This window comes from Sander lucioperca, chromosome 10, assembly GCF_008315115.2.
Source record: "Sander lucioperca isolate FBNREF2018 chromosome 10, SLUC_FBN_1.2, whole genome shotgun sequence".
In the NCBI taxonomy this organism is placed as follows: Eukaryota; Metazoa; Chordata; class Actinopteri; order Perciformes; family Percidae; genus Sander; species Sander lucioperca.
In genome coordinates this window covers 3,481,582-3,503,836 of record NC_050182.1, presented here as the reverse complement: position 1 = coordinate 3,503,836, position 22,255 = coordinate 3,481,582, and the positions used below count along the sequence as shown (strand labels likewise).

Below are 22,255 nucleotides of genomic sequence, written 5' to 3'. Positions count from 1 at the left end.
TGACACAAATTCTGATACCAAACACAGAGTGCAGTTCTTCTCAAATTGATCTGGATACAAATACCAACAGGGCTGCAAACACAACAATCAGCATTCGCCATTATATATAAATTATATAATTATAGTAGTTGTATAGCAGCAGCAGCAGCAGCAGTAGTAGCAGCAGCTAGAATACTGTTGTCTTTAAAATACACACAATTGTGTTTGTCCTGTGTCTGTCTGCTACCGTATACATCTTTTGTAACACCTAAACAAGATGACCTCCTCTCTCTCTCTCCCTCTCTCTCTCTCTCTCTCTTGTTTGTGTTGGTTAAAGCTTCAGAAGAGGCCACATGTTGTGGATTTATGCACTAATTAAAAATTGCAACATTCTTGCATCATTGCTTGTCAGAATCCTCAAAACACACCTCACAGTGTTGTTTATTCATCTCCGCGCTCAAATTTTACATGTTTCTTTTCATCCATTATTAATCGCAGCAAAGGCCTCTGTTCTGGTGCTGCCTCCGCTGATAAAAGCAGGGCGCCTCATTGCAGATTCATACAGACATAAACATGTGATCGTTTGCATCAGTGAGATTAAATGAAACGCAGGTCTTACACAGTGAGACAGGAGAAATATGCGCAATTTACTACATCAAACAGTAAACTAAATTCTCATTTATCCACCATAGACACCAGCTTTGTTTTTGTATAAATATTTTATTTCAAGATATGACACAAATATTTAAATTTATTCAGAGGTGGGATGACTGAAAACACCAGTAGGTGGCAATAGATCATTACATTATTTGCATGGTTGTTTCTTTACTCTGACACCCAGGGAGAAATTCAGTGGTACATGATAAGGTGCTGTGTGCTCTTTCCCTTGTGACTGCCAACTTCTTCTGTCCTGTTCCTCTGTACAAGCTGTTAGTTGTTGTTGTTGTTTTTTTTCCAAAGGATTACAGTCCCCGTTGGGTGGTTATCATCATTTACCACCAGTGCAGTGGCCCAAGAAAGCGCCACAAAGAGCAGGGGGTCCACTATTTTTCTTTTTGAAGATGCTGTTTGTCAGTTTTGAGGCTGGGGTGAGGTGAGATATGAGCAAATTCGAAATGCCAATTGACGTTTGGGCCTTTCGTGTGGAGCTTGAAAGTTCTCATGTTGTCAGAAAATGTAGCTGAGGTCATTGGAAATCAGTTTTTGTTTAATTTTGGTAAAAGATGTGGTACATCTGGTCGTGTAAGATGCCAGCGTATGTGCTCACAACTGTGGTAGTATCAGTGTAAAGATGCCTGTGGGCAACACGCAGAAAGAGGTGTTTAAATATGAATCTACACATCTTCTTTTTTTATATACTGCATCAGTGAATATACATTTAAAATCTTACTTTGCCTTCTCCTCCAGCTTCAGACCCTTGATGCTATCCAGGTATCCACTGGCAGTGTTGACGGCGTTGTCATAGTAGGACCTTATGGTGCCTGTGATCTTGGTCAGGGTCCCCTGCTCCTCCTCAGCCTGCCTCGGCATACGGAAGCTTTCAGCGCCTGCACAAGACAGGTCAGAGGTGTCAAAGGGTTCCACATTTTACCAGGAATACATTACCTATTATCCATCACTGATTTATCCTATTCTGAATTCAATTCCATGTTCTGAGAATGTCCTTACTGAGAGCGAGGAGCGCAACCAGCCCAGTAATGACAAGCAGCTTATTCATGGTGTCACTTGTATCTGTGAGGAGAGAGAACAGAAAGGGGCATTTAAAGCTTACCTCACTTTATCCACTAGGGTGAGACATTGTCATACATTTCTCTGCTCATGTGTAGCTGATAGATTTGTGGTGATATCAACTTTCTATACATGAAGACATTTTTTTAACTCTTCTAGCATGAACACAACATTTTTTTTCTTATTTGCAATTCTGTTGAACATGCAGCTTATGTCTCAAAATATACATTCAAATGTTCTCATATCTACCGCAACATTCATGCTTTTCTTAGACTCTATCCCACTCAGTAATTGAAGTAAAAGTGTCAGTACTCACTGTATTCCCTCTTCTCTAGAAAACAGAGTAAGAGGCACCACTGGCCCAGCCTGTTTATATAGGAGGGTGAATGTGTTGACTTGTTGCACCCAGAGACAAAGTGCACTCTGTGGTAGATAAACCAGCACTGTTGTTGTGTTTGTGGGAGTATGTGTGACATTGCGTCTTGATAAAACGGACATAATGGCTAACACAACCCCTGTGTAAACACAAGGATGTTAACAAAGTATCAAAAGTTGCATTAGACGTCATCAAAAGCCACTGATTGGATTTTCTAAGCACAGAGGCTGATGGGGTCGTCATGTTGGTACACTTCCCACTAACTGTACAGTATGTATGTGACGCTAACTTTGAATACACCCCAATCAGTTATATTCCATTGATTAGGTTAGTAGTTCATTAATGCGACACACTCTTACACGTTGCCCTGTTCTCATTCTCTATGAGGAGGCACTTGTTACTTGCATAATGGTGGTGATGCGTTCATGTCACATTACAATAGTCCCAAGTCCTATTAAGATGGCCTTAAGTCTAGAGTGTGTTGAACACGTCATCCGGGTTATTCAGGTTATGAAGTATTTAGGTCAGCTATGAGATTTATTGGGCTGCAATTTAAATACATCTTAAAGCACTTTTTATGGAATTATTATTTTTTATGTTTTCCACTTGTCTGTGTCAAAGATCCCTGAACAACTCCCACTCATCAGTGCAATCTTAATCAGAAATAGAGGAACTGTTTTAGTACAGGGTTTGCTGGCAAAGGCACATATCATTTTTGGTTTGTTTTATGGTAATTGATATCAAATGAGTACAAAATGCAGACACATTTTTTGTCATTTTGTGGTGTGCTCATGCACATGACTTACAGTGATTGTATACAAAAAAAAATGTCTCTCATACTCCAACCAAAACAATACATTTTTAATTATTTCGTTGTTTTTTTAATCCATCTGTTTATTTATTTTTATTTGTTTTGTCTTTTTAGCCCCAATGTTTTGACTCTATATCGATGGTAAATATTTTGCCTCTGGTTAATAAGTGCAAATGCTTTTTTGTTTGCCGTGGCAAAACCTTTGTTCACGATTTTGTGAAGACCAGTCACAGTGTTTGCTTTTGAAGTTCTTTTTGTAAAAAAATCACAGAGAAAATCAAAACCTACAGCACACAGGCTTTATAGTTTACAGGAGCTTTAGGTTTATTTTTCTGTTAATAAAAAAACACTATTTTGTATCTAATACTCATCAAACTTCAGCACAATAACTTTATTGACTTCCCAGCTACCTGTGATCTTCACTGATTACAAAGAGTAATGGTGAAGTTTTTAGAAGTTTTAGAAGTCAATTTCTCTGTAATGGCTATGTTGATCGAGTCCTAAGTAAATATGTGATTCCGCCTCACGTGTCATGTTGCCTGTGACCCGAGGACTCGGGTCAGTTTAAGGACAGCTGTGGACAGCAGTGGGATTCAGATTCCAGCTGATTCAGTGCTGTGCTGACTCGGCTTTGCTACAGACGACATTAGGGTGCATAATGGAACTATCAGTGGTTACGGAGACACTGGTTTTCTGTCAGTGCTGTTGTCTGTTGTGTCTTCAACTCTGTAATTAAACAGTAGGGATGTTTGTATAATGAATTGAAAAAAAAGTTACAATAACCAGAATGTCTGAAATGAGGCCAGAATGAAGATTTAGCACATCATGCTGCTCTCACACGACATGCCGTCATTCACAATGACCTCAGGCTCGGCCTTCTGGGAACATCTATTAATGCTAAATAACAGAAATGCTATAGTGAGTTGTGATTCATTGAGATCACTGTAACAACACTGAGAGGTTGTGTTCAACACCTTCAAGTAAATAATATTAATAATAATTCTCTTGGAGGAATAATCTGTGTGCTTTGACTTAGTAGGCCCAAACTGAGCTCAGGCTCTGATTAGAGCAAAGATAGAAACAACTATACAAACAACTTAATGTCTTAACAGTAGTGTATTTGGTTACACTTTATAACAACCATTATTAAGAAATGGTGCATTGATAGTTACATTTTTTTCCGATCACTATGACAATTATTTCAATACTTTTAACAACTTTCCTAAACTCTTAACACAGCACAACATCCGTCAGTGTAGGCTATACATTTAACACATTTCTTGTTGCTTTGACACAAAATGCATACAGTTAACACACATTTAAAATGCTTGAACTTCTTTTACACACAAGCTCAACCAAGACCAAAACAATGGATTTTTACTGACCAATTTGCAAATGCTTTCACACCGTATGTCAGAACAGATAACATCATGTTCTAAACCTAACGTATAGGCTAAAGTGAAAGTGAACAGCTGTTCACAAATATACCCCCTCCACTGTATTCCATTGCTACTGAGAAACAGCTGATTGAAGTTATGCAAATAGATCAATCACAGCTGATTCCCATCTAGGAAGCACACTCAGGTGTTGAGGTTCTTTCAATGGCATGACCATATGTTACTGTAGTACATACAGTAAAAGAGGACCTATTTGGGCTGATTTTGTGTGAAAAAGGAACAATAAAGATGAACACAAAGAAAGTAAGAAAAATTGCTGCACGAGTGAGAGGAAGACGAGTACCAGGACAATTCTGTCTCTGTCTTCTTTTTTTCATAGACCATACATTCTATAAAGCTACTCTGAGATGGGTCATTCATTTTTTGTACTGAATTTCTGCAGCAAAAGAAACAAAATGCATGCATTTACTAAACCCAACAAAACAAAAATGTAGAGAGGCTTCAAGAGAAACTGCAGTGTAAAACACAATCTACGATCAATACAATATACTATTGTCTATTATTATTGTATAAGGACAGACCTGACACATATAAAATAATACAGTTTCTGTTATTCCATCTGATGTTAGTGTTTTGTATGACATTGTGCAGTGATTGACTAAATGTTCCTGTTGGAAGAGAACATGTGTTAGTGTTTTGGAAGAATTATTTGATTTTGAGACATGTTTGCATTGTTTTGGTGGACATAGTGTATTGTGTTAGTGAATTATTGTATTTTGAAAATTAGTGTTAGAGTTTACTTTTCAATGTGTGATTTTGAGCATGAAATTAACTGTTTTGTCAATTGTGTGTTGTAGGTGTGTTGGTGCTTTAAGAGTTTAGGAAAGTTGTTAAAAGTATTGAAAGAATTGTCATAGCGATAGGAAAAAACTGTAATTGAACTCTAGTTACGTTATTTTACTGTTAACAATTAACAGTTTATAATGTTTACTTATTATTAGTACTTTTATAATGTTATTTTATCATTAGTTTAGTGCAATATATATAAAATGTTTTTTTTTTACAGTTTACAAACGATTTACAAAGGTTTACAGATCATGTGGTAATCATTAACAAATACTTAATATAACAAATAAAATGTTATGATGTGTGCAACAATAAACTGTTAAAAGAACATAGCTATTAAAGAATATTAATGAGTTTACCATTTATTAGTGATGGTTATTATAAAGTGTTACCGTGTCTTTGTTTATTAATGTAAAGCATTCATTTTAAATTGCAGTTCCATTTGTATCAAAGTGGCAGCTCATATTATAAACCAAACACCTTCATAATGTTTGATTTAAATGATCATAATGTATCTGGCAACACATTGACATGTGTTTCATATATCTTAATTAAAATGTATAGCTATGATTGAGCTATGAGCTGTGATGAACACAATGATTAATGGAGTCTGGAACAACTTTTGTTCTACTCATAAAATAATATGATAGGATAACTTATGACACAAATTGAAGGTTTGTGAAATCAACTGTGGAAGTAAACCTTGAATCTTTTGATGAAGAAGCACATCTCAAATAGTTTCCAGTTCATTTTAATGAACACACTCACACATACACATACACAATCAATCACACAGAGACTTTGGTTAGTGTATCAAACACAAAATACTGTACATGCACAATTTGCAGAGGCGGTGTTCGCCCTGCTTTTAACTCTGCATGATTTGGCAAAGATGTTGATTTGAAAAGAGGCAAAGGATTGTATTTGCATTGTGCATTGCTCTTCTCAGCCTAAACTGGTGTTTATCTCCTATGATCTATCATCTATTAAAGGCTGCTGACAGGTGCCTTGCTCTGGTTGTTCTTCTTTACTGAGCGGGCAGGTATTTGTCCAGGTACACCTTGATGTTGTCAATGGTTTCGCTCAGGTAGTCACCCGCGTAGGGGCGCACGTAGTGTCCGTACACACCCAGCACTGCTGAACGGGCCTTGTCCACCAGGGGAGATGCCTCCTGGCCCAGGCCACTGCACAAATCAGGGAAGATAGGTTATTTAAAGAAATCTCCGTAACAAAAAGATTCGTCAGCTAGCTCAGTGCCTGAATGTTGTATTCTCAATAGAAATTAAAGTTGCAGTTGACGTGGACACCTTTCTTAACTTAGCAGTTGGGGAAACGTTTTCTGTCCGTTTCAGGGTCAATAATAACAAGTTTTGAATGGGAAGAAATAGTTTTCAGTGAACACTCACGAGGCAACCTTGACGGCGGCTTGGAACTCAGGCTTGGTCTGCAGCCCCTCAAAGTAGTTTTTGGCAGCCTGTCCACGCTCACTGTCTCCAACGCTCTCAAGCATAGGAGCAGCGGCGGCCTGCAGCTTGCCGTAAGCTGTCAGCAGCCTCTGGTAGAACACAGATTTCATGGAATCATACTTTTCAACAAGATCTGCCGATGGTGTGGGAATCTCACACAGGCTCACGGTGACTGGAATGAAATCAGAATGGTAGGATTGTTATGATAGAACCAGTGTAAAACAAAAACAAAAAACAGATGACAATAAGTCGATAAAGAGCATCAAGAAATGTTGAATTGGGAAAGATAGCCATGTAAATTCTTGCTTTGGAAGAATCATCAAAGAGCCAAATAAAAGCTGCTTTACCTATTTTGGTTTCTCGCTCTTGGTAATTGTATCCAAACTCAGATTTCTTTGACCAGTATTATGATTAAAAAGCAGTCTTTATCTTGCATGCCAACCACAGATAAATCAAAGTAGGAGTTATTATCATTATCATTATCATATCATCATTAAATTACTGCAACACGAGGGAATGTAATAAAAACATGTTACATTTGATCAACTATAAAACAAGGAATGCAGAAAAATGAGAAGCACAAGTGCATTGCTCCAAATGGCTGTCTGTCTGTATTCTGCATGATATTCTCGATTTTTCACACAGTCACATAGTAGTAAAGCTTTAGTTTAAACAAAATACATAAACTGCAGTTGTTAAGATTGCATTATGTTGCCTTACCCTGCAGAGCGAGGATCAGTGCCAAGGCGTATTTAGCATTCATGTCTGAAACAAAAGAAAAGAGGAACAAAACTTAAAAGTGAATCCTCCGTTAGGTGAAACAAATATTCTTTTCCTCTTTTCCACTCAGGAGACAATACACAAGTTAATAAAACTGCAAAGACTGAATGCAAAAATGAAATACCTAAATGTTTTATAAAATATAGGTTTTAGTGAAATCTATTCAGAATAAGCTTCAGAAGAGAAGCTGCACAGGCGGCTGCAGTAAGAAGAGTGGTTACCTGCTGTTGTGTTGGATGTACAGATCCAAGAAGTGACAGTCTTCTCTGAAAGTGAGTTGTCTGTAACTCGGAGCTCACATCTGGACAGGATGATATAGGGGGGGACTGCAAACAAACGTCATCTGATGACCATACACACAACCACACACACCCATGCGTGCACATGCACACTCACACACACGTTCACCTAAACAAAGTCCAGTGTACGTAATATTCACTTTAAATATCGTATGTTGAAATAGGACTAAGTGGTTATGCAATGTTCCTCAAATGTAAGTTTATCTGTATTCATATGGCGATGCACTTAGAGCCCTCCTGATAATGCTGCATAAGTGATGTGTTGGCAAAATGCCACACTGCATGTATATCATAAGCATCATGTGGCAAAAAAAAACAACTTTAAAGCAGTTTACGTGTTGTGCACCTGCTGCAATAAAAGATAATATTGAGTAGATTTACTAATTAACATTTATTTGATGGCAAGTCAGAATCACCTAATGTCTGCTCAGAGATAGATCAGAGTCAAATGGTCAGCAGGTCAATCAACCAGGACCATGTCTAGACACATTGTACTATACACAGAGCAATGCATGCTGGGATTACTGCTTCACCTTTCACCTTCATACCCTGAGACAGACTCCATGCAGGGTGATAAAGGACCATTTTTATAATGGATAAAAGGTTTTCCTTTTTCTTCTTTTTTATTAATACTTTTTGTTTCTCCTTCCCTTTATCTGTAGATGTATGCAGATAATAACACTGTACTGACAGCAGCAGCCAAGGAAAATAGTAAGATTAACTTTTTCAATAGCAGAACTAAATGCAACTCATTCAATAGCTCACTAAGGGAATTGTCACCTACAGCAAAGGAGCATGATTATACTACAAAAATGCAGATTATGCAAGTAAATGTTGTATATAAATCATATCATGTATAGTATGTTGGTGAATTTACCTTCTGATTACATAATTGTAATAATTGCTGCTTTTAAATATTCCGTTATGATCTTTACATCTCTCTTGTTGTCTTTCTTGCAGGACAAGCTGGGCCCATACAGCAACATGTACAGAGGTTTATTATAGATTATTTCTGTGTTTGACACAAAGCCTGGTGAAACCTTAAGACATGATGAGTTTAGCATCAAGTGGTAAGAATTGCAGAAGAATGGTAAGAGTATTCATTTATTGTCAGCTTTTCTTCATATTTGAGTGGGTTGAGCCGTTTGATTAGTTGCTTTCAGTGGAATGAGTTTGTCAATGGTTGTCTGGATCTTCTCCCACACAGTGCTTTTGACATTAGAGGCCCATTCAACGTAGCTGTCAGTCACTGGTTGGATGTGGTCTTCATAGTAAGTACCAATAAAGCCCCTCAAATGTTTGACTGCAGCTGTGGCTTCCCTATGAGATGCACAAGTACACAGATGAGTAAAAAGGTACGTATAACATGGGCACACAAACACATCAAAGTGCACGCAGACAAAATATTTTAACAATTCTGATAAATGGCAGTCATTTACAGAGAGGTCCATCGTGCTTGCATTAATGATGATGATACAGATAATGATACCTGGTTTTCTCTGCCAGCCTCTGCAGTATTCCTGGAGAGTCGGGTTGTATCGAGGCCGGTGTCTGGGCCAAAAGTTGTTCACATGCTGCAGAGAAGGGTGTTTGTCAGTCACGAATAAGAAAGACGCGACTAGCTCGGAAATAAAGGAAGTGCAACTGAAGATGTAATAATTCTTTTTAAAGGCATACCTTGCATCAGTAAGATGAGACCGAAAACAAGTTCTTTCATATACATCTGCCATGAGAAACACAGCCGTCAGCAGTTTGTTATATTATTTTAAAATGCTAAAATTGTCTCCCTTTTCTACAATTAAAAAAACTTTAGAATGCTAAATTAAATCCCTGATTTTAAAATACAATCTGTTAATTTACACCACAACAAACGTGCAAAGGAGTGACAGAAGGTATTTTTTACCTTTTCCTCTGGCTCTGGTCAGCAGAAGTTGAATAGAAGTGTTATTGAGCCGTTTTATTTGTATTGAGTGAGAGTAACACCTTGTACATTGGTCCAAATCAGATGGTCATTCATCGCGTTGTTTTTTTCCACATTTTATTGGCAAAAATCTGGTCAAAGGTCTGTGACAGATGGTGCGAACAAACACAAAGTATTTTTTTTACTATTTTCCCTCTTAGTGTCAGACTGATTTGACATTCACACAAATGAGAAAACACAAATAAATACATGTGTGCACACAGAAAATGCACAGACAAATGGTCTAACAGGCATGTAGAGAGATTAGACAAAGGCTTTCTTTAAACTTATATAAGATTTCAAAGATGCAGAACTTCAGGGCAATTGTTTGATGTGAAATTTGATCTCCATTTGAGTCACATGAGAGCTACTGGTCATTAGTTTTATCCATCTTGGATAGTTATGTGATTAGTTTTTCTTTTCTCTGTAATCTGTTATCTTTTCAAGATCAACATTAGCTGAGTTCATTAACTGTCCGGTCGCCCTTTGAAGATACTGTATGTGTACAGGCCAGTCAAAGTCTCTGTTCTGGCAGGAGGTTTGAGTGAAGAGTGAAGGGAATGGGGTTCAAATCAGATAAACATTTTCAGCCAAGCGAAGCATTTCTGTGTGCAGAGTCCACCACAAAATCTATTTAATCTTGTCAGTTCGTAGGCTCTGTGCTTGCTGCATGTTCTGAATGGAAACAACTCAACACTTATGTTGAGATTAGAGTTAACTACGTCGCATTTACAAACCTGATCTCACAGCTGTCCGAACAGATGGAATCAAATTTCTTCCTTGCTTTTAGATTTTGTGTTGGGTTTTAAACATCTGTACTGCGTGTGTGTGTGTGTGTGTGTGTGTGTGTGTGTGTGTGTGTGTGTGTGTGTGTGTGTGTGTGTGTTCTTGTTTAACTATATTTGTGGGGTCCAAAAACCAGGAGTCCAGTATACTTGTGGGGTCCGGACAGCTTTGTGGGGCCAAAATGCTGGACCCCACAAGGTTAAAGGTCTGTTTGAGGGTTAAGACTTGGTTTTAGGATTAGGGTTAGAATTAGGTTAAGGTTAGGGTAAGGGGCTAGGGAATGCATTATGTCAATGACGGGTCCCCACAAAGATAGTGAAACGCACTATTTGTGTGTGTGTGTGTGTGTGTGTGTGTGTGTGTGTGTGTGTGTGAGAGACTACAAAAAACATATATATCTTATAAGAAAACTGACACTTCTTTTTAGAAAAATGGCGTAATTTGAAATAATCTCAACCCAGAACTCTGAATAGATTTGGAAGGCGTTAGGAGGTTGGGAAGGAAATTAATTGCTGAGATTTATATATATATATATATATATATATATATATATATATATATATATATATACATAATACAGTTGTGTTCAGAATAATAGCAGTGTGTGTAAAAAAGTGAATAATGCTCAAAATCCTTAGAATAGCTTTTAATTCCATAATATCAATGCATTGGGAACACTGCACATTCAATTCCAAATCAAAACATGAAAATTGATCAAGTTTGTGTTATACCTTTACAGAAAGTGAAGAAAAAGGAATATTAGGCTGTATTTGCATTTTTCTTTACAAACTCAAACATTTACTGTATAAACTGAAAAGTATCTCAAGGGTTTGCTTTACTTTGAATCACTGCACTAATATTTAGTTGCATAACCATTATTTCAGAGAACTGCTTCACATCTGTGTTGCATGGAGTCGACCAACTTCTGGCACCTGTGAACAGGTATTCCAGCCCAGGACGATTGAACTACATTCCACAATCCCTCTGCATTACTGGGTTTTGCCTCAGAAACAGCATTTTTTATGTCACCCCACAAGTTTTCTATGGGATTGAGGTCTGGGGATTGGGCTGGCCACTCCATAACATCAATCTTGTTCATCTGGAATCAAGACTTTGTTCGCTTACTGGTGTGTTTTGGGTCATTGTCTTTTTGAAAGACCCATTTCAAAGGCATTTCCTCTTCAGCATAAGGCAACATGACCTCTTCAAGTATTTTGATGTATTGAAACTGATCCATGATCCCTGGTATGCGACAAATAGGCCCAACACCACAGTATGAGAAACATCCCCATAACATGATTTTTGCACCACCATGCTTTACTGTCTTCACAGTGAACTGTGACTTGAATTCAGTGCATGGGGGTCGTCGGACAAACTGTCTGCGGCCCCTAGACCCAAAAAGAACAATTTTTCTCTCATCAGTCCACAGAATGTTGCCCCATTTCTCCTTTGGCCAGTCAATGTGTCCTTTGGCAAATTTCAACCTATTCAGTACATGTCTTTTTTGTAGGCTGGAGACAGGGACCTGTCTACTGGCCGATTACCCCCATCTTGGCCTTCAGACTCTCATACTGTTCGCAGAACCAGTTCCTTAGGAGGAGAGGACAAAAACCGTGTGTCACACAGAGTCAAAGTGTGCATGTAGCGTGTGTGTGTGTGTGTGTTTTATATATATATATTTATATATTTATATATATATATATATATATATATATAAGTTTAGCCATGTCAGGAAGTCGATTTTCCACCAAATCAAACTGTTTTTGAGCGTGTACAATATATTCTCTAACTAGTGAAATGACTAGAAATGAAAGGGATTTAAAGTTAATTTCAGCCCACACAGCTGATGCAATATGATCATAATCTGGTACCTCTGCACAACAGCTGCTGACCTCTGTCACTCTGTTCTCTTCACAGGAACAGATCTCAATGAACTGGGACAATTGGTGGATTATTAACCCAGCATAAACAGTGACTTTAGCACAGGGGTTGTGAAATTCCAGAAAAGCAGCCATGTTGGCACTTGCCCTTTGGTACAAGCTATTGACACAAATACACTATTATCTATTAGATGCTGCTGGCTATTCTTTGGTTAATTGATCAGCTTTAGTTTCCTATCATATGATAATGACCTGAGTTTAGATTAATCTGTTGGTCATAGTAAAAATGGCTGGTGTTTAAAACCATTAAATCCCATTGTGATCAGTCAGTGATTGGTTGTTTAAGGAACTCAAGGCAAACTTGTTTTTTTTTACGTTCAGGAATTGAGAGTTTTATATTGCATGTGTCTCTAGATGTTATAAAAGAAATAAAGCATTAACAGCCCCTTAGCTACAGTTAATATGCAACTTTACACATCCTTTACAGTGGTCAGTTTTTCAACACGACAGTAATATCTTGCAGATCTGCTCTTAAGTAATTTTCTCAAAAAAGAAAAAAAGATCTCATTAAAATGGGACTTGATTATCATTATCAGGTTTTAGTGCCATGAAACACAGATGCGCCTGGGTTTAACATAACACTGATTGTCCTCTGATTGCATGAGGAGACATGTTTAAATGATGAACTGCAAGCCTAGATACTGTGTTTATGTCTGTGCAAAGGCCTCTTCAAGTTTGTTAATATTCCAACTCTAGCAGTTTTCATGTTGGCCTTAGATTAGATTTGTTTCCCTCCCAATAATCGTTAAAGATCAGGTAATTGCTTCATATCTTGTAAATATGGATTTATTAATTCATGACAATAGGTGATTAATTTAAAATAAAATCCAAAGAAATTAACTTCAGCCTTCATTTAAATGTATTTTTCTGCCTGCAAAATGCAATATTTAAAATAAATAGTGTCAATTGGCTGCGTTCATCCCACTTCCTTCCATAAATTTCCCCCTGTCTAAGGATTTAAAAAAAAAACAAAAAAAAAACATATATATCTTATAAGAAAACTGACACTTCTTTCTAAAAAAATAAAAAAAAGGGTAGTTTGAAAATAATCTCAACCCAGAACTCTGAATAGAATAGGTTGGGAAGGAAATTAATTGCTGAGATTTATAAACATATGGACACCATACTCTCATAGACCAGAACTGTTAATTTATTATTTCATTTAGTACAATCAGAAGTTATTATTTTCTTTCCATTGAGAAATACTGATGCTTACACATGATGTATCAAAACAAAAACTTTATTTTAAGTCTTTATTGCACTTTTTCACATTGCTACTTTCAAAAGATTACATTTAAATTATTAAAAAATACATCCCTTTACAGAGAGGCAACGTAACCATTTCGTCTGGTCAGCAGAGAGAGAGCGTGATGTGTAACCTCAGCGTCGCAACATGATAGAGTGAAGAGGTCAGCGGTCAGAGCCGGGGGGGGGGGGGGGGTGTAGGCTGGAGACAGGGACCTGTCTACTGGCCGATTTCTCCCATCTTGGCCTTCAGACTCTCATACTGTTCGCGGAACCAGTTCCTTAGGAGGAGAGGACAAAAACCGTGTGTCACACAGAGTCAAAGTGTGCATGTGATATCTTTTCATGTAGCCTGTGTGTGTGTGTGTGTGTGTGTGTGTGTGTGTGTGTGTGTGTGTGTGTGTGTGTGTGTGTGTGTGTGTGTGTACGCTTACTGTGATTTGACTGCCAAGTCGCTGGTTTGGAACTGTTCAAAGGTAGTCTTGGCCTTTTCAGCCAGGTTCTTGCCCATCTCAGCCATCTGATCTTGAAACACAGCGAACCTCTGCTCGATGGTCTCCTCCTGGGCCTCTGCAGGTGAGACCGATGGATAAATACAGACAAAGTTACACAACATGGAAGAAGAACACTTAGCTGGGACGTTTTTTTTAAGGGCGTAATAAACACGGGACATACCTGTGTATGCGACAAAAGCCAGCATCAGCACGGCAACTGCAAGGTACAGTCTCATCTTGGCTGTGACTCTCTAGGAGGAGGGACGGAGACGGGTTGCGGTTTATTTGTCTCGCAAACAAGACGTTTTCATGGAAGAAACAATAAAAGTGTTTTTTGTCTTTAAAACAAGCGCTCCCCTACGTCAGCACCACCGCGACTGGACAGTTCCGTTTACGCAATACGTTCGTTACAATTTAATGATTAACAACAAATACATAGACCTATATATCAAACTATCTTTGTGGTTGCATTTTCTCAATTATAGTTTTGCCATATACTCCTTCTAACACGCAGGTGTCGCCATGATGACAATATTAAGAAATAATTCCCCTGAGGTTAGTGCAAAACTTTTGGATAAATACAGAAGGCCATAGTTTTTTTTTATGCTATAAATTTAATCTTCACCGTCCTGTAGTTAATAGAGTAACAAAGACTATGTTTTTGCATCAGTTCTAGTCGTAATTCAAATGAAATGTCAAACATACCTGTTGGTTGTCTCAGAAAAGGTGAAAAAAAAAAATCAAGTGTGTTTGAGCGTCTTTGTGTGTTCCTCTTTATAAGCCCGCTGAGGGTGACGCACAACACCAGACTTCAGTCACCATGCACACGTGGAGTCCTTGAGGCTTCACTGCCCCCTTTATTGATCAGCACCGATGTAATTGCATTAAAAGATTGTGATTATGATATAGACACAGAGGCAAATGAGTTACGTGCTATTGCATAATGCTGTAAGATTGTGTTCTATTCAGCACACTGATGAGATGAATCTAGCAGCACTGATAGCACCGTATAGATCTGAGCTATTTGGAAGCTCCTTTGGACCTCAAGTGTTGGCCAAGCATGAACTCGATTTCAAAGAGTCTTACATTTATTGGAAATGGCTAATCAAGATGTTTGATATCAAACAACTGGACTCCTTCAGGATCAGATTTAACTGTATAGGTCTGACTGGTTTGTGAGAATGATGCACATTCATCACATGTAGATTTTCCATTAAATTAGATTTATTTGTTTAACTTCCATGTCCCTATTTGACCTATTGCATACTTCATACTTTGCAGTGGTGTTTACTTTTAAGTAGCAAAGCCACACTATAAAAGTACTCCAGTTCAAATAAAAGTCCTTGCATTCAAAAGTAAGCATTAGGAACAACATGGACAACATGGACTTAAATAATTAAAACTAAAAGTAGTCATTATGCAGAGGGGCAGTGTCAGTATTATATTATTTTTGATGCATTAACATGTAAGGGTAATGTTGTATATGAGTCATATTTGTGTATGTAAAATATCAATTGGAAAAGTAACTGGTTAACTATAGCTGTCAAGTAAATGTAGTGGAGTACAAACTTCAATATTTATGTATGTATATGTAGCGTAATATACGCTTAAATTAGCAAAAAAAATGGAAATAAGTAAAGTACCTCAAATATAGATACTTTCCACCACTGTCCCTTGTTAACATTTCATAATGTATTGATTCCTTATTATTTTGGCCAACTCTGCATTTTTTAAATGTATTTATGTGCAGATGTCACTGATTGCAGACTGCTTTTCTGCATTGTCCTGTTTCTTTTTCTGGTGTATTTTTCCATTAACTGAGAATTCCATTGCCTCATTAAATGTCTCTTTTATCCAGACCTTCCCTTTCTTAAAAAGGAAGTGAGTCAGACAAAGTCTAATGTCGTCCATCTTGTAAGAAGGCATGCAACAAAAAGAGCAGTGCAGTCAGTTGAACTGCAGTAACCCCTCAATACAACTGTGACCTGAGTTAGATCCAGGAAGTTTGTATCTGATGGTTTAAATGCTTCATCACTGCTGAACACATATCTGTTTTCACACCAAGCGGTCTGCTGCAAAGGGCCAAATGCCCATTTGTTGCTGATGACTTGTCCTATCACTATGATGAATAGCCCTACAATTGAGATAATGAGCCTTCACATGCCTTAACACCCACACATTACCTCTGAAAGACTAAATCTCCATCTCTTTGCCATGAAGTGGCCAGTGGGTTTATGTATGAGCTTGTGCTTGCGTGCATATAAGCTCCTCTTGAATAATTGTAGGAGGCATAGGGCTTGAAAGTGCATGTCTTGCATGCTCCCAATTTGCAATAACAAGCTTACAAAAATGCTGTTTTTGTGTTTGGCCCTTGGCTCCTGTGGTGACTGATTTTGTGTGCCAGCCCTGAAGGGATAGAAAGGATGGAAAGAAGAGAGGGGGTTGTAATAGGAGGTAATATCTCTGCATGGTGTGTTTTTGGAGGGTTACTTGCGGCCATGGGCTAGCTAGCACCTGCTAGTTTGCTGGGACTTTGTTTTTTTGTTGCTGGGCAGTAATCGGAGTACAGACACCCTATAGGAGCAGACGGAGCAGAAGTGCTGAACTGGCAGGATGCTTGTGGTTTTCCTGTTTTTACAATCCATGACTGATCTTTGTAACAATGGACATTTTAATGTAGGAGTTTCACTTCAGTCTGTTCTTTTCTAAATAAACACTGGTTCCTGAAAGGAGTGATATCATAGGGGACAAACACGTAGTCATGGTGTTAGTCATTCTTTCACTTTACATGCAATGCCCTTTAACACAGATAAAAAGGGTAAACATGTTTACAGGTTGTTTTGTAGAGAAACAAAGCTGAAATTACCAATGAATTGACTTTTAGAGACATACCAATGTACAATTAACTATATGTCACCATACATCTACATATACATACAATTCTAAACCACCCTTTTTCAAGAATATTTTTGGGCATTTGCCTTTGTTTCTGATAGCGTGCAGTAGAGAGTTAAAAATGAAATGTGAGGACAGAGGGAGGGAGGTGACATCCAACACGTCTCCAGTCTGATTTAAACCATGGATGTTATGTGGTACACATCGTAGACCCCTAGGCCACCGTGACACCCCAACTTAAAATAACTATTATGGCTTGCAATCATCAATCATAATTATATTGATTCTGTAGTTGTCAATTTATGTGACCTTTATAAATTTGTATATCATAGTTCGTATCTTCATTTCACACACCTCCAAGAGATTTTTAAGCAGTTGCCACTCTCTGATTGAAAATCTGAGAAAAATGTGTGTTCTGCTCTTGAAACTCACATAGTTTGTGTTTCTTTATGAGGCAAATGTAGTTTACTGTATCTTCCAAAAAAAGAAAACACAGCTGCATCTTCATGCAGCATGGATTCAAGCGGAGGGGTCAGAGGAGGGGAGAGGAGATGAACAAGGGACAAATGGTGTCCTCTACTGGCCTCTGCTCTGCACTTCAAAGAAACAAACCCTGCTGAGTTTCATAAGCATGACTTTTTTTGATTGGAAGAGTGAATTAATCTGAGTTTAGGACAATCATGACCACCTTTTCCCCCTAGGCAGGTCCAGATGTGTAGCAAGCTAAAAAGGAGCTCCTAATTTTGGATTTACATCCTTTGCATCTAGTAGTGTAAGGTTTCTGATTGGGGTGTTCAGTGTGTTTCTTAATGGTTGTAAGACCAGAAAAAAGAAAGGTAAATTTTTTTGTGGCATTTTTGACTTTATTTTATAGTGGAGAGAGAAAGAGGGTATGGCATGCAACAAATGATTTCCTTCCTGGAACAGACATTGCAGTTTAATGATATGCATCTTAAGCCAACTGGATGCACATGCTTGATAACATATACGTGCATGTGGGCACACTGTCTATAAACAGTATGTGTGCATGTACTAATATATTTTATTGGCATGTCTGAGCAAATGTATGTATACAAATCCACTGGTGCATGGCTTATAATATGGTGTGAGCCCAAAATAAAGGTAGAAGTGATAGTTTCAACATAAAGGTAATTCAATCAAAAGCACAGCGTGTTCCAAAATGCCTGCTTGGATCAAGAGAAAGGAATCTGGAAACAGATCTTAACAAGTCCAAACTAGAAAAACTGTAGACCAAGGGTTGTGGTGGGTGGCTGTATGAGGAGAGCAAATTGAGAAAGGGAAAGGATTGGGGTGGAGAACAGCTTCAGAGAGAGCAAATAATACCTTTTTTTTTTAAACTTTAAGATTCATTACTTCTGTATATTTAAGACACTATTCAACAAAGAAGGAGAGGTGTTTGTGTGTCAGGAGGAGGTTGGGAAAGCTCTGTAATGGGCCAATAGCTTTATATGAATGCCCTTTATATTATTAGCCCCTGAAGCCTAACTTGCTAAATGTAATGTGTAAGGATAGTTACATTTAAGTTTGTTAGAAGTTGATTAGGATGTCATTCTAGAGATTATTTAAGACATTTTCAACATTATTAAAATTGCTATAGAGACTTCATGTACAATAGCAATCAGGTGTTGCTTTGTGAAGTCTCCACTTGTTAGCATAACTGAACCTCTTCTTAAATAATGGATGACTCTTTAATGTTTGATCAGAGAAACAAACAATGGAAACAAAGCATATTTTCTAGGTTCTTTATTCACTCAGCACTGTTCAGCACACTTGGCAGTGCACATACAGTGAGCAGCATAGTGGGCATATGACACGTGACACACAAGGGACACTCTATAGTCAGACTGAAGGACAGACAGGCAACATTACACTCATTGATTGTCTGAAATGCATCAAGTCGTTTAACATTCCAACAATACAGTTCACTGAGCAGACACATTACAGTAGGTGCCTCCATCTTTTGATCATCATTCAGTACATTTATTGAAATGAAAGACACTTGTGTTTGGTGCATTTGGAGATTATATCCCTACCTATCCCTGCCTATGAGGTTTAGCAGTTATATTTACAACCAAACAAAATGTAGAAAACTAAATACAAAACCTTGTGAGGACGGGACAGACAGCTAGAACAGTAGAAAAGCAAAGCATATTACAAATAATTGTCTCCTGTTTGTGTATTAAAGGCTGTTATTGAATGGGGTGCTTGTGTTCAGTGATCAAGGGAGTTGATAAGAGAAGAAAAGGTGACTATGCAGAAGAACCTAAAACCGATGTTTATCTGCTGTTTTGTAAAAGACACACCTCATCCCCCCTTCTTCATCTCATCAAACCCTTTATCCTGAACAATAGAGCACCCACATGAAGATATCATCAGGATCTCTCAACTCCCCCCTCTTTGCCATGGTATTAAGAAATCAGAGTCTTTCTTTATTCAGCGGTGGCGGTCTCCTTGACCTTCTCCATGATGTTCTCAATCTGCTCACGGATCTGGGTGGCAAAGGGGGAGATCATGTCGGTCAGCTGGTCGATCTTGCCTTCCAGGGAGGTGCGCAGTTCCTGGGCGGTGGCCTCCAGCTGGGTCTTGATGCCCTCAGCCTGGGTCTCCAGCTGCAGGCCCAAGTGATCAGCCTGGGTCTTCAGCATGGTGGAGATGTCACTCAGCTTCTTGGATGCGGTGTCACTGGCCTGCTGGACGAAGGGCTCAACATTCTCCTTCACGGTGTCGATGTTCTGGGAGGTGCGGGACTGGAGCTCACCCACATAGGTGGCCACAGTGCTTGGGGGGGGCAGAAGAGAGAAGACATTTACTTTTCATATTAGCAAAGACAAGAGAGTTTGAGAGTGTGAAAATCCTCCACCCCACTTACTTGCGAATCTCTTCGGTGTCTTTGTTCAGGCGCTTCTTCAGCTTGTGGGTGTAGGTGCTGATGCGGCTGCGGACGTCATCGGTGTTCTGCTCCACCATGGTCTTGAGCTCACCCAGATATTCAACACTGCGCTCTTTGGCATCCAGCATGTCCTTCTGGAGTTTGTTGCCCAGAAGCTGCATGTCTTGAGCCAGCTGGCCAGTGGAGCTATCGGTGTAGGGGGTCAGCTTGGTCTGGATGTCATCTCTGTATGCTGCCAGCTCTGCCATGCTGTCAGAGATCAGAGTGCTGGAAGCAGAGGAACAAGATGGTCAGACATGAGAACAGAATAGGGCGGTAAGCATAGTGCAAGGATGAGAGGTTAGAGAGAAGTCAGGTTTGGAAATAAGAGTAAGAGAAATGTGTGAAGGGAAACCATTTGGAAGTACTCAAAATGAAGAGAAGTATAAGTGAACAAATCACTGCCTATTGAAATTAAGAAGCCATGAGAATGATTAAGTTAACTTACTCTAGCTCCCTGGTGAGCTGAGAGGCCTTGAGTTCCTGCACGACTCCATCGGCTTTTTGGTTCAGCTCAGAGACGTACTCCCAGAAACGATCCACGGTGTCCTCCCAGCTTTTTAGGGTGGCATCAGGGAGCACAGCACGGGCATTGCAGCCTATTATGGGCACATTTGGAAAAGTTGGATAAATATACAAACATCAAATTAAATTTAATTAAAAAAAGTTAGTGGTGGTAAATTCCAGACCAGTAGTACACTTACCAGTGATGACTGCCAGAGCAAGGATCAGAGCTACAGTCTTCATGGTTGTTGGACAGATAGATACACCTGTGAATTAAAAGGGGGGAAAAGGTAAGCAATAAACAATGCAATACAAACAGATGAAGAGTTTCTGCCATGAGGTAGTACAGAGTTTTAACTTCCTCCTCTACAGTTTAAATAAATATAATCCAGCTAGGGCGTTAAACAATTTAAATAAAATATGCATTAAATGTAACACAGAATAGACTAAGCAGAATGTAGTTTCTTTATACTGGTATTAAGTCAGAAGAGGTATCTCTCCACAGCCTTGTCACTCACCTTAGAGGTTGAGCTTCCTCCGTGCTCCCTGAACAGTGACTGAGGGCTTTTATACAGTGACGGGAGACTGTCGCTGCCGCGCGTGGAGGGGTGGGCGCTGATTGCTCGCGCGCGTTCACGTGGTCAACATGATTTGTCTGCACAGATTGCTGTTTTCCTCCACGCAACGTGCCACCAACGCCGCGTCCGAAGTTCCGACGTTTTCACAGGTTTGCATTGTTTGAGGGGGTGATTGAGCAATCTGGCAGTCACAAGAATAACGGGGTGAAAGTTTCACGTGTCCTTAAAAAAATATTTCTTTGTTTGGATATGTTTCCCCACCGGTTACAAAACTTCAACAGTGAACCTTTCACGTGTCACTGCCATAGGTAGAAAGTAGCAAAGCACATTTCCTAAAGACGTTTTTGGGGTAGGCTACTTTATATGAACATTTATTCTATTCAGAGGTGGAAGTAAAAGTAGCCACACCACAATGTAAAATTAGAAGTAAAAAGCTAGTGAAATGAAGCTACCTTGTGCTCTGTTGTCAATTACATGTTATTTGTAAAACCCGAATCTGTAAAAGTAACTATGGCTGTCAAAAAAGCAAATACATATGTAGTGGAGTATAAAGCACAATATTTCCCTCTAAAATGTGGAGTAGAAGTATAAAGTAGCATACAAATTAAACACTCAAGAAAACAAAACAAAAACAATTACCTTACGTGTGTAGGTAGATACAATACTTGAGTAAATGTACTTGGTTAAATTCCACCACTAATGCATGAGTTACTTACACATGTACACATATAACACAATACACTTCAAAGCAGGATGGCGTGATTTAGAATATTATGCAACAGTATATAAATAATTATAGATTTAGTGTCATCTCAACAGTCCAACTATTGTAACAAGTGAAGTTGGTGGTTAAGTATATTTTGCTGCTGATTTCATTCTTTTACTGTTCTTAACCTTTACTTTTTATATGGTGGTATTGCTACTTTTATTTATTGCAGGTTTTGGTGTTAAGTGACCACAACTTTGCAGGATTTTCTTTGATCGTTATCACCAAGTGGTCTCATCCGAATATAAATCCTCCTGACGCCAGGATGCAAATAAGCCTTTCACACATGCATTGCAATTCATGGTCTGGCTCTCACGTATCCACCCTCTACAGACACACAACCCCCAACAAATACTGCATCTTTGCATGTCAGTCTCACTCACACATTTCAAGTGGTGAATTAGATTTTTGTGTATGAAGATCATATGCGCCAAATTGCATTTTCTATGTACTGT

At 38.7% G+C, this 22,255-nt stretch overlaps 5 protein-coding genes across 6 annotated transcripts; all 5 read right to left on the bottom strand.

Annotated features, from left to right (window-relative positions):
• Positions 1-683: 683 nt before the first annotated feature.
• apoc2 (apolipoprotein C-II) lies at positions 684-2,193 on the bottom strand. The gene is made up of 4 exons (XM_031289117.2): positions 2,024-2,193; positions 1,648-1,710; positions 1,370-1,526; positions 684-1,274 (listed from the first exon to the last, which is right to left on the bottom strand). Exons 1-4 carry the CDS (start codon positions 2,181-2,183, stop codon positions 1,187-1,189), a joined length of 468 nt encoding a protein of 155 aa, XP_031144977.2. The 5' UTR covers positions 2,184-2,193; the 3' UTR covers positions 684-1,186.
• A 3,679-nt stretch (positions 2,194-5,872) lies between these two features.
• apoa2 (apolipoprotein A-II) lies at positions 5,873-7,845 on the bottom strand. The gene is made up of 4 exons (XM_036006306.1): positions 7,605-7,845; positions 7,324-7,368; positions 6,544-6,775; positions 5,873-6,321 (listed from the first exon to the last, which is right to left on the bottom strand). Exons 2-4 carry the CDS (start codon positions 7,364-7,366, stop codon positions 6,165-6,167), a joined length of 432 nt encoding a protein of 143 aa, XP_035862199.1. The 5' UTR covers positions 7,367-7,368; positions 7,605-7,845; the 3' UTR covers positions 5,873-6,164.
• An 860-nt stretch (positions 7,846-8,705) lies between these two features.
• apoc4 (apolipoprotein C-IV) lies at positions 8,706-9,751 on the bottom strand. The gene is made up of 4 exons (XM_036006307.1): positions 9,586-9,751; positions 9,360-9,405; positions 9,172-9,256; positions 8,706-9,002 (listed from the first exon to the last, which is right to left on the bottom strand). Exons 2-4 carry the CDS (start codon positions 9,403-9,405, stop codon positions 8,804-8,806), a joined length of 330 nt encoding a protein of 109 aa, XP_035862200.1. The 5' UTR covers positions 9,586-9,751; the 3' UTR covers positions 8,706-8,803.
• A 2,178-nt stretch (positions 9,752-11,929) lies between these two features.
• apoc1 (apolipoprotein C-I) lies at positions 11,930-15,056 on the bottom strand. Of its 2 annotated transcripts, none has more exons than XM_036006309.1 (4): positions 14,813-15,056; positions 14,289-14,358; positions 14,048-14,183; positions 11,930-12,018 (listed from the first exon to the last, which is right to left on the bottom strand). In XM_036006309.1, exons 2-4 carry the CDS (start codon positions 14,341-14,343, stop codon positions 11,958-11,960), a joined length of 252 nt encoding a protein of 83 aa, XP_035862202.1. In that variant the 5' UTR covers positions 14,344-14,358; positions 14,813-15,056; the 3' UTR covers positions 11,930-11,957. The 2 variants fall into 2 exon arrangements, with proteins under 2 accessions (XP_035862202.1, XP_035862201.1); XM_036006308.1 differs by lacking the exon at positions 11,930-12,018 and adding an exon at positions 13,503-13,894 and having other exon boundaries at positions 14,813-15,037.
• Positions 15,057-18,751: 3,695 nt separating this feature from the next.
• On the bottom strand, positions 18,752-21,167 carry apoeb (apolipoprotein Eb). Its single transcript, XM_031288948.2, has 5 exons — positions 20,975-21,167; positions 20,657-20,722; positions 20,401-20,551; positions 19,893-20,180; positions 18,752-19,801 (listed from the first exon to the last, which is right to left on the bottom strand). Exons 2-5 carry the CDS (start codon positions 20,697-20,699, stop codon positions 19,453-19,455), a joined length of 831 nt encoding a protein of 276 aa, XP_031144808.1. The 5' UTR covers positions 20,700-20,722; positions 20,975-21,167; the 3' UTR covers positions 18,752-19,452.
• Between the last annotated feature and the right edge of the window lie 1,088 nt (positions 21,168-22,255).